At 40.4% G+C, this 12,673-nt stretch overlaps 1 protein-coding gene across 2 annotated transcripts in view; it reads right to left on the bottom strand.

Moving 5' to 3' along the window:
* Window positions 1–4,773: 4,773 nt before the first annotated feature.
* LOC137283272 (DNA ligase 1-like) overlaps window positions 4,774–12,673 on the bottom strand; it is an 82,576-nt gene continuing 74,676 nt past the window's right edge. For both annotated transcript variants that reach the window (XM_067814714.1, XM_067814713.1), the window contains exons 20-24: window positions 11,612–11,694; window positions 11,244–11,396; window positions 10,337–10,534; window positions 9,933–10,025; window positions 4,774–5,296 (exon numbers count right to left, since the gene is read on the bottom strand). In XM_067814714.1, coding sequence (XP_067670815.1) covers window positions 5,210–5,296; window positions 9,933–10,025; window positions 10,337–10,534; window positions 11,244–11,396; window positions 11,612–11,694 — 614 coding nt within the window. In that variant the 3' untranslated portion in view covers window positions 4,774–5,209. The remainder of the gene's footprint in view (window positions 5,297–9,932; window positions 10,026–10,336; window positions 10,535–11,243; window positions 11,397–11,611; window positions 11,695–12,673) is intronic.

The raw sequence follows: 12,673 nt of genomic DNA on the forward strand, positions 1-12,673 counted from the left end.
AACAGTGTCCAAACGTTTATCAAAAACGCCGAATGTGCGATGGATTGTTGAACACCACTAATTCGTTTCACAGTCCACAGACGTTCTGTGATGTTCAAGGACATCAGTTCTAAATTATAATTTTCAACATCATTGCTTAAGTTTGGTTTAACCGATATATCATAATCATCTAATGCATTTGTCTTCGGCCATCGATTTGTAGAGCAATGTATCAAATCCACGACAGACTCATTCATGTCAGATACACAATGGCAGGTGGCAAGATGGAATCAGTGACCTTGACCCCAGGGTCGAGAAGGTCATCATAGCCTGCGGCAAGCAATGATCAATGGTGTCTTTGACAAAGATTGAGAGAGACGGGAAATTCGAGATGTTGCCTCTCTCCAACATTTCAGGCTCTCTGGATCGTGGTCATTACGGACGACTTTGTTTTTATCTAGTGAGCCCTCGTGGGCGCAACGCTGATGACGTCAATGACGACCCCGTGACGTTTAGGATGACATTGACAGCTTCACTGACATATTTCTTAAGGGGGACCTATATTGATCGTAATTAGTGTCTCTCTGTGTGAACATTAAAGTAGATTCGATGCGAGGACTTGTCAGAATGTGGTTTTCGGCTGTCCATAGTTTTTCTCTCCTCAATATCTGCAAGCTGTCATTTCTTAAACTATTTCTTCATTCGTTGACGCAGAACCGGATGATTTAGCCCTTTGGCAGATTTCAGCCAATCAGTGAGCTGAACTAGAACATGGTACAACAAAACTTGTAATTACATGTCAAAAATAAACGTCCTCAGCTGTTATGCGAGTGAATAAGTTCAGTTTTACGCCGCACTCAGCAATATTCCAGCTGTATGGCAGCGGTTTGTAAATAATCGAGCTGGACCAGACAAGCCAGTGATGGATGAACAGCATGGGCATCGGGAACCGATGACGTGTCCGATCCCGTTAGTCGCCTCTTACAAGCGTGGATTACTGAAGACCTATATTCTAACCCGGACCTTCACGGGTACTTAGGTGTTAAGACACTATGACTATAGTAAGTGCGATTCTAGATTCGGGACTGAGTATATAAGAATTTTCTTCTCACAGTTAATTACATAACGTGTCTACTTGCTCATTGCCACAGGACAGAGAAGAATGAGTTAAGTGTTGCGCAACTTCAAACAAAAATCCACCATCACCCGCATTTTCGGCGTGACGAGCGAACCCTTAGATGAAGAATGGATTGCTGACACACACCAATACTGGTAGTCAAACCAGTGGTCGATATTATAAGCATGGCCCACTCCCAGTTACATTGACAGACAGACAATTAGGAAGCTTTCAGTCTAAATATCTGAAGTCTCAGTTTCACATGTTACGGCATGGGCGAGTTGAAGTGATGAAATGAGAGAATATCGGAAATGTCGGATAATACACAAAGGATATGGTTCAGGTATAGTTACGGCCTTGACTCATCACCCCGAAGTCCAGGGTTTGATTCCACGCATAGGCACACAGTGTGAAGCCTATTTCTAATGATATTGCTAGAATATTGTTTAAAGGCGACGTAAATACATACTCACTCTTATACCCACCAGTCCCTCCATACGAATACTTCTTCCGCTTTAACATATTAGTGTGGCGAGGCCCTTGGACACAAAACGGCTCAAGATATTCATATGTCATCAAGTAACGAAATACTTAATGAAATATTCATTTGAAAAGTTCATTAGTCGTTTAACACAGGAACACTAAACCAAACTCACACGCCTGAAGCAGGAATAAGTACAACATATTTGATTGGGTTGAAAAATCAATACACTCGAAACTACGAATTTATCTGTCAACTTAATTATGAACAAATTCATAAACACAGCGGGAGGCGAGATCATCGACGACACATGCGCCCCCTGCGACCGGAACGTGACTTTGACGGCCTGACCCGATTATCCAGCTGTTTGTCTGCATATAACGAACAACAGGTTTCAGCTCTTATCAGCAGGCATGGATTTACCTGTGACGTCATAACGAACATCTGTTTGCGCAGCTGTTGAAAACATTTCCCAATATAAAAGATCTAAAAAGATCAATACATATTTTACATGTATTCACATATTTTTTCCGACCATACAGCTTGCATCAGCATTTTGTTTTTTCTAAACCACTTGAAGGCATGTATAATAAATGGTTATATAATTAAATATTGAAGGAGTGTATTTGTGACCAACATCCACCAGGCAACTTCTTAAGCACATTACATTGCAGTATAGGAGTCTGCGGCCAATGCCTGCTTGCTGCTGTATAGAAGGAATCCACATGGTGCTAATGTCATGAGAAGTTAGTGTAAAAGAGATTCTAGGCAATTCCAAAGCATGTACAAATGGATAAGAAAGGGTAAATCTGTATGATGTCTGTGTAGAGTACCACCTCATATGTTGGTTTTAAGGTGTGTGTGTGCGTGCGTGCGTGCGTCCATATTGTTCTGGGGAGGTAGGGGGTTATCAATTTTGCACATGTACTTAGGAGTGGGTCAGGTATTTTGTGTGACATGCATGTGGGGTCACTTTCTTTGTACATGTTTCATAGGGGGTGTCAGTAACACTGAACATGCTTCTACAAAAATCACCAGCATCTTCCCAGGCTGTGAATTATGAGAGGTCCCTTTGGCAGCAAAACAAGAACTACAGTACAGTGATTGAAATATTTTTTCAACTCAATCTGACAGCCGGGCTGGTGGCCCATAAATGCTGCTGCCCATCTTGAAAGTTGCCTGCCCACCGTTTAGTAACCATCTCTTTGATTGGTTCCTATTGAACCATGTTTCTACAGATATCCAATCATAGCGTAGCTTACTGAGCCTGCCAGTTTTGCTATCTTCACTGGCTGAAGAGATGTCCATGTATAATTATGGAATATGCTTGTAGCTTTCATTCAACTCTCTCAAACCAAAATATGACATGACAATTAAAATGGAATGGTCATCCTGAGAGCGAACTGAAAGTAGGTCAACCTTTAAAATTTCAGCCAGACAATCGGGATGGTGGAGAGAATTTCCAGGCAGCCCAACTCAAAATTTACCGGCCACGGGTTGTCGGGCAGGCCGTTATTTCGATCACTGCTCCAGTAGCTTCCAACTTTCTGAGTAAATTTACATTGAAGTCACGTTCCTCTTGTCAGTACAACAGCTCTGTCAGTATTACCAATCATCCAAAATGTCACAACCTGCGAGAGTGTTCCGTCAAAGACTCAAGCAAACATTCACAAATATACAGGTAAATGTATGAGTGTATCTTACTGCTGTTTCTGTTTATGAAAATGTGGAGACTGCCCATTTTATATTTTGTTCTACCAATGAATACAATGTGTCAGATTAAAACATTGTCTTTCAGTAATTTGGGAACATAACATCTGAGATGGAGGAAAAAAAGAGTTTGTTTTAAATGCCTCAAACCTGCAAGGTAGCCAGTTGTCATAAGCCCAGTCTCCATTTACAAACATTTTAAAAGACACAACAGCAGGTGAATGCCATGTGATATAGCCCAAGAATAAAAAGCAGCTGAAAATAGCTGACTAAAACCTTCAATATTTTTTATACACACACTTGTTTGCAGACTTGATATATGTAACCAAAATGATTGCTGATGCAATTTGTTACACGTAAAAGCTCAGTGCCAGTGGCGAGCCCTGCGTAATGCAGATTCGCGACTTTCTCCAAAAAAACAAGCACATATGGCTGTGGTGCTGGAAAACTATGAAAAATGTTCCTGGCAACTTGGAACCATGATCTGATGTTTCCGGAATACCACAGGGAGACAACTCTGTACAATTCACCTCTGATAATTGGTCCTTGTACATCCCAGTCTAAGTAAACTTATCCTCAGTACTTTTCGTTACACTCCACCACTGAGTCTAACAAAACCTTATGGGAGGTCGCGTCAGGTAACCTTTGAGATTGACCAATCAGAACACCGCTTACCAAATCGCGAAAGTGGACATTCGCACATACCTGTTGAACTTTTTATCTCGAAAAGGTTCGTACCCGAACGATTCCGAATGCTATTTATGGTACGATCCCTTCCCGGTGATGTACACTGCGCACGTTACAACTATGCCAACGGTGAGTAAACAGTCCCTGATAATAATGTTTTTGGCAATATTCAAGAACGTCATCTTGTGGAAATGTTGGCTAATGGTAATCATGTCAACAGAACCCTCAAAGCGTATATACAACTGGTCAAATAACTGTGTTATATACAGATTTTTGTTTGTGGAGAGATATGTGTCGGGACCTGAATACTTTGAAAGTCCCTCCGATCCCTAAATAGTAGCCGTTGTCTAATTGGTTCAATCTATTTAACCATCTCGCGTTTGATTGGACTGTCATTGGTTGCTCAAAGGTTACCTGACTCCACTTTCTACTCAGTGGTGGAGTGTAAGGAAATACATTGAGACTGAGTTTACTTAGACTGTTGTACATCTTATAGTTTCTCACAAGCGATTGGTATAATATTGTTCTATTCAATAAAACTGTTTCTCTTGTGGCCATTTTCACGGCCAAATGTAATTTAATGAAGAATTAGACACTGAAAAAATTCAGTAGCTCAGAAGGAAAGCCTTTCAAAGTTCAGCATTTACAGATGGGTAGATGGGCAGCTAAATAAATGGATGGGTGGGTGGATAGATAAATGGATGATGGATGGATAGAAGACAAACAACATCTGACACTCATATCTTGAGCTCACTTTGACAATGTCAAGATCAAACTTGTAAGAAACACAAAAAATTCATTTGAACGAGAAAATTAAGGAAATTTATTCTCTTAAATTTTAGATATTGTTTCAGTACAAAACACACAGATATCATGGTCAAAACTGAATGTCACATGATGACTCAAAGATCCAGTGATGCAGTGATGATGATGACAATGAGAATGTTAAATGGTATATGATCACGTTTACACTACAATCGGCCATGATGCCCAAACTACTTTTAATTCAAGTACACTCACATAAAAGGACTGTTTTAGTAGTAAAACAAGTCACATGTTCCACAATTTTTACATATGATACAGTAACTGACATACATGTTGAACAGCAAACCATCTTTACAAGATCATTAAGATAAATTCCTACAGATCAAACCAAGCACTCAAACCATGTCCTATTCACAGTATCTTCCACAAATGTGTGCCATTGTTAAATATGATATTTTCAGGACAATTCCTCAGTAGAAGTCCTCTTCATCATCATCCTTTTTCCCTCCCTTCTGCTGGTTCTGTATCTGGTGCTGGTTGTTGTACATCTCTGCCACCTACACAAACAGACAAACAAAGGTTTTATGGGTTCAAATGATAAATTTATATGGCTGCCTGCACTTTGTGAACGTGAGCGAGTGAGTGAACGTATGATCAAGGTTATTCACCACTTCTGGCAATATTCCAGCAATATCACGGCTGGGGACACCAGTTTTGTACTTCACACATTGTACCCATGTGGGGAATTGAACCCTCGTTTTTGGTGAGAAGAGCAAACGCTTTAACGATTAGGCTATCCCACCACCCCTCCTGAACATGAGTCCCCAACACACACACAGACACACAGACACAGACACCCAGACACACAGTTCCACACACACACAGACACAGACACACACACAACTAACAGTTAAACACTGACTATTATACATCATTCAATATATTTAGATTAATACATCATTCAACATATTTAGATTTATACATCATTCAACATATTTATAATTGAACACCTATTGCATCCTCAAGGGTACTAAATTTTCAACAAGAAATACGAAGTTCCTAATAAACGTCCTTGTAACATTATACCATACAGTCAGATTCCATTACCTAACAGGACCCTGAAAATGTCCTCTTTAACCCTAGTTAAGTGGTGCAAAACTTCACAAACTATTATCATTCAATCTATCAACTGTATTGGCTGAAAAATCCCGAACGTAAATGTAGCAACTCAGCACAAACTGCTCCCCTATTGATTGGAGGTGAGCCAGGTGTTGGTTTCACCACATGCTCTCATCAATATAGACACTGGGGTCACCCTAAATCAATGAATGTACATTTACACAATTAACTGGTGGAATAAACAAAATAGTCCATTTCATTCCAACATGGGACCAGATTCAAAGTAAGCCTATTTCAATATTATCATGTACAGTTTTCTGTCACAGAAAAAAAGGCAAGGTCATTTACGATTACTATTTTGACATTAATGAAAAATAAGAATATTAAACACTAATGAAATGCAGGGTTGAAATAATGCTTAATTAGCATGCCATAAATATTGCAAGGGCACAAATGAAATATTTTGATGATGCAATGTGTGCAGCTAAGGTAATACAAATTGATTATGGAAAATGTCATACATTCGACCACCTGAAATGATTCAAAACCTATCTTACAAGCCATCAAACTGTATTTCAGAGGTACTTTCTGCCTTTATTGGTTGGATGGTTTACACCACAGCTAAAAAACAGCTCCATATATCTATCATGGCAGTGGTGTGTAAATGATGGAGTCTGGGCCAGACAATCCAGAGATCAACAGCATGAGCATCCATATACGCAATTGGGATATGATGACATGTGTCAACTAAGACAGCGAGCCTAACCACCCAATCCTTTTAGTCATCACATACAAAAAGCATGGGTTGCTGAAGATCAATTCTAACCCGGATCTTCACAGGTTCAGTGGTTCATGTAAGTCTACTGCAGGGATTGTGCCAGAAACTGCATCCAGAAGGAATGGTTCAATGATTGATCCCCAGAACAGGAGAGCTCCATTCAAGTAGTGGGGGAGTGTATTTAAATGATTTCCCCTCAACTTGTGATAACACCAGTCATATCATTATCTTCAATAGTTTGTTCCCTATAGCATAATAGTTCTTCCTAAATTATCAGTTATTTTCCATTCGAAAGGCATTGTGATGGAGGTCAGTCTACTTCATTCTCTGACTGGCAGCAAGCTACAAGATATCAGCAGATGTTACAATCTAAATTTCAGGTTTTCCTGGAACTGACGTTCTTCTTCACGGTAAAAATGATATAGGTTTGAATGGATTAAGTTCACTGCTATGAGGCACTTCTTTAAGTAAGTTCTGATAATGACGAAGACTAGCAGTGGACTTTGAAATACCTGTGTGTTAACTTATACTCCTGTTCATTGTTTGACCAACTTGTTTCTGAATGCATTAGTGTGAATCCAAAAGCAGCTTGTACTTACAAAATCTCTGTCAAGGTCACTATTCAAACAAAGCCTAAATTTACATAACCCCAGGTCACAGACCAAACATAAGTGTACATAGCATGTTCACAGTACACAGCAATTTTCACTGAAATGTTGTAGTGAATGAGTTTAGTTTTACACTAAATCAGCATTATTCAGCTGTATGGTGACGGTGTATACATACACTAGTCTGGAACAGACAATACGGTGATCAACAGTATGACTATTGAGCTACGCAACTGGGATACAATGACATGCAAGTCAGCGAGTCTGACTACCCTCTAACAACAAGCATGGGTTACTAAAGACCAATTCCATCCTGCATCTTTATAGGTCTTGACACTTTGCAACATACACCAGATGCACATGTTCCATAATGTGTTACACTGCAGTCATAGACAAGAAACACATTTTCAGGTGAGCTAAGCATTAAATCAGGTTTCATTTACCTGGATACTGACAAGATAAAAGTGTCAGATGGGTTTGATAGATGTTGACATGATAACAGATTAATTTATTTTTGCAGAACCAGTGGTCCGTTGTATTCCAATAATGTTAAAGCAAGGATTTACAGAACACAAATTCCTGCATCCTACCTGCATAAAAACTAACAATGGACACAACAGTATATAACAGCGAGTCCAGAAGGATGCAGAAAAAGTAAAAACTTTGAACTAGTAATAATAAGATATCACTGAGTGTGCTACTAGCTGTGTTATGGTATCATTTGCAATTTAATTAGTGTAACAATGTGATAATCAAGATACACAATACAATAAAAATAAATGAAATACAACAATATCATACAATTCACAACATACCACTAATAATATTTCAGTTCTGGGACCCCTAAAAATTAGGACTATAAGTCCCAGGGACCCTCAAATATCGGACTAAAGGTAAATCACCATCAAAGGAATTAGTCACAGGCAGTCAATATACATCAGAACATGAGAAGTTTTACATGTTCTGAATGAATACTTTCAATAGCTTTGTAAATTTATGCCATTTTTCAGCCTATCTCTATGCGTTTGTTTGTTTCTTTGTTCTTCAATCTTTCACTCACTGTTTTTCATGTTTTGTCTGTGGTTTTGATTCCAGAAACCAAAATCAAGCAGAAATCAAGATTGCATGTTTTAATGGTCTCTTGTCCAGAAGGTAATTAATTACAAAAGAAACTTCACTCCATTCAGTATGGCATTGATCCCTTCCCTCCTTCCGTTCTTTTCCAAGATGGTAGGAAAATATTAATCAGTGAGGGAAGAAGGTATGAAAGTATCAACTGAGGGTAGGAGGAAGATAGGAAGAAGGAATGAAAGTATCAACTGAGGGTAGGAGGAAGATAGGAAGAAGGAATGAAAGTATCAACAGGGTAGGAGGATGATAGGAAGAAGGAATGAAAGTATCAACTGAGGGTAGGAGGAAGATAGGAAGAAGGAATGAAAGTATCAACTGAGGGTAGGAGGAAGATAGGAAGAAGGAATGAAAGTATCAACTGAGGGTAGGAGGAAGATAGGAAGTGAGTTGAGTTGAGTTTTATGCCATTTTTAGCAATATTCCAGCAATGTCAAAGCAGGGGATACCAGAAATGGGCTTCACATTGTGCGCATGTGGGCAATTGTGGGCTTTAACCACGAGACTACTCTACTGCCCCCAGAAGATATCAACAGAACAACAATGGAGGGGAACAGAGGGCAATACAGTAGTAGTAGTAACGAATTTGATAGATGTGCCAGACTTGCGAATTCGATAAGTTCTGTATCAGTCCATCCTATTGCCGATCATGCTGCTGGTAACTCTGGGACAAAGTAATCTATATGTATGTGATCAACACTCTATGTACACACCGTACGTTTGGGCTACTGTACAACACCTGCCTGCATTATGTGGTAAACATCGGTCTCCATGGCTGACTGACACCTGGAGGTCGCCATGGTTTACCATGAAGCTTGTTGTTTACACCTGCCTGCCTGTCTGCTATTGATTCTAGTCAACATTTATTAATATAGCTGGAATGCTGCTATGGCAGAAAACATCTAACATTCACTCACGCTATGCAAAACATGATGGAAATGTCTTCATTTGTGAAATAAATGTGTAGATGAAGTACCGATGTGTTGAGTAGACAATAGAGTGTAAGGCTAATGGTAGTGTGTGAAGTAGATGGTGGTGCATGAAGTTGAAGGTGGTGTGTGAGTTTAGTTTGCACTCAGCAATATTCCAGCTATATGGAAGCGGTCTGTAAATAATCAAATCTGGACCAGACAATCCAGTGATCAACAGCATGAACATCAATCTGTGCAAATGGGAACCGATGACATGTTTCAACCAAGTCAGCGAGTCTGACCACCTGATACCATTAGTCTCCACTTATGACAAGCTTGGTCACCTTTTATGGCAAGCATGGGTTCCTGAAGGCCTACTCTACCCCAAACCTCCATGGGGCATGAAGTAGGTGGTGGTGTGTGATGTTGAAGGTTGGGTGTAAAGTTGAAGCTGGTGTGTGAAGTAGGTGGTGTGTGAAGTAGATGTGGTGGGTGAAGTAGGTGATGTGTGTAGTGGAAGTGTGTGAAGTTGGAGGCGGTGTGTGAAGGTGGTGTATGAAGTTAAAAGAGGTGTGTGAAGGTGGTGGTAGTGTCAGGAGTTGAAGGTTGTGGTGTGTGAAGTATGAGAGTAAGTTAGCACTGGACATACCTGAGAGGCTGATGTTGCTTGTTCAGGTTTCTTGTCGTCACGGATGCGCAAAAATCGTGGAAATCTGAGTGATATACCTTTTTCTGGATCAACCTAAAATTGCCACATGAAGTGGGTTACATACACATCGTATTGGCACAATCTTAGCTACACGGGGATAGTCATTTAGAGACTCCTCTGTACAACATTGTTAAGGTGAACAAGCATCAACTTCTTATATTCTTCCTGACATATTATGTGTACATAAGACCACTTTGGTTTCCATTCTGAGGACAGGTTTGTTTTATCTTCCTGTTTAACACAGTCTATAAAACATGATATCACTAGGAGAGCATTTACAAAAACCTATATCTTGCATTTGAACTTAAAACACAAAGGTTGACAAAATAGCTACAGAAACTCACCAGTCCTGCTGCGGCCTTATGGGTAGGGGAGATTGAGAGGTCAGCAACTTTAATCTCCCACACCTGGACCGCATCAAACCAATGGTCAGGTTCGTGAGCAGAGTCGTATTGGTAGTAGGGCTTGGGTTTATCAATGAGATGTTCCTTCAGGTATGTAGTGTGTTTCTCCAAGTACTCGTCTGTGAAACCAGTGCCAATCTGGTCAGATGAAAATAACAGCATTATAACATAGACCAACAGTTGGACTACAGGATAGAGAGTGAGCAAATGAGAGAGCTAAGGTTCACACAGTTTCCGGGCCATACCACTTCGTCAGCATCATCCTGCTGGAGGAATACTCATCAATACTGTCATTAACGACCCCTGACCATCCGGGATGGAATAGGTTTTCATCCACTCATGCTTATCACAAGCTAATGGGATTGGCTAGTCAGGCTCACTGACTTGCTTGACACAAGTCATTGTATCCTAATTTCATAGATTGATGCTCAGGCTCTTGATTCCTGGATTGTCCTCTCCAGACCTGATTTTGTACAGACTGGCACCCTATCACTGGAATATTTGTTGAAAAACAGTCGCACCAGTGACCATAACCAAGGTGAATAAAGCCAGAGAGTACTTAAAGCAGCGCTGGTAACTCTACACAGACAGTTGTTTCATTCTCCGCGTATGGATCGGGATGAACAATGGCTCAAAATAATGACACAGTGAACATCCAAACATATTGGTTACTTTACCTAACAGTCCCATTTAATCTAAATCCTTTCAATATTATCCACTGTCAAAGCTGATAGAGTGACTGCAGCATGAATAAATTGTCCCTTACAATCAACCTGGAACAGTATAAAACCTCAAATACTACAAATAGTTGTTGCAAAAGTTTACATTCCAGATACATGGTGAGTACCTTGCAGATGGACTGAAACTCCTCGTTCTCCTCATCGTAGCAGGCAAGCAAGAAACCTCCGTACCAGCCTGTCCTCTTGCCGGTGCCCAGGTATCCCCCGATGGGCACCACATCCAGAGTGTCACCAACTCCGTCCAGGTAGTCCTTCTTTACCTGCAACACACATACACTACTGTGTCTTTGGCTGTGATCTTATTCACTGTATAAGTATCTACAAACATCCCAATAAGAGGCTTGACTCTAGAACGATGGCGTATTCATATGAGGACATGAGATGGATTGAACTCTAACCATGGGTTGAACAGCCAGATATTCCCAGGTGGGAAAAAAAAAGAAAGGGCATCAGTGGAGTTTAAAGGGTTTCCTACCTTGAGCCAGTTGTGTGATCTCTTGGCTATCTCATACGTGGCATCCACATCCAGTGTCTTCACCATCAGCCCCTCACAGTTACCTGGACAAACAGGGGGCGAAGAAGGGGTGGCATGTGTAGACATAGTGGAGACTGAAGACTAGCAATGTCCCGAAGAAAACATACTCTATTTCAGAATCCTGCTAAGATGGTCTGATAGTCTAATAGTAAAGCACTTGCTTGTCACACTGACAATCTGGGTAAATTCCTCAGATGGGTATTATAAATTCCCCAGATGGGTATTATATGTGACGCCTATTTCTGTTGTCACCAGCTGCAATACTGCTAAAAGTGGCATACTAAGTATCCTGCTGAGAGACAAGTATGGTGTACTGACAACCTATTCTTTGTCAGAATCCACTTAAGACATGCAATGCATACAAAGGAACTGCACTGCCATAATGATCGCTCTGTAGCCCCATCAGAGAGACAAACATTATGTACTTAAGACCCATCTATGTGAACCCCACTGAGTGAGTGAGTGAGTGAGTGTCAGTGAGTAAATAAGTTTTGTTTTATGCCACTTTTGGCAATATTGCAGCAATATCACCCCGAGGACACCAGAAATGTGTTTCACATATTCTTGTGGGGAATGGAACTCAGATCTTTGGTGTGACAAGGGAGCGGCTTCACCAAATGGCTACCCCTTTGCCCTGAGAGTCAAGTATGGAATACTAAGGACCTACTCTATAATATAGTCATTTCTACAATATCAGACTGTTTTAATAGGTTTCAAACTTCACAACTAAATATACATGTGGTGTAACAAAGGTCAAATATACTTGCTAGCGAGACTTTTTGCATTTAGAAAATTTGTTGAATACCACACTCTGCAATTTTCAAGCTGCATGATGGCAGCCTGAAAATAATCAATTGTGAACCCCCAAATCCAGTGACCAATACAATGAGCACCAATCAATGCTGTTGGGGCACAATGACACACACTAAACCATGCACACCATCCAATCCATTAGGCTGCTTTTATATCTATCATCTGAGTTGCTGAAGACCAATTCTAACT

Source organism: Haliotis asinina, chromosome 5 (genome assembly GCF_037392515.1).
Source record: "Haliotis asinina isolate JCU_RB_2024 chromosome 5, JCU_Hal_asi_v2, whole genome shotgun sequence".
Taxonomy (NCBI): domain Eukaryota; kingdom Metazoa; phylum Mollusca; class Gastropoda; order Lepetellida; family Haliotidae; genus Haliotis; species Haliotis asinina.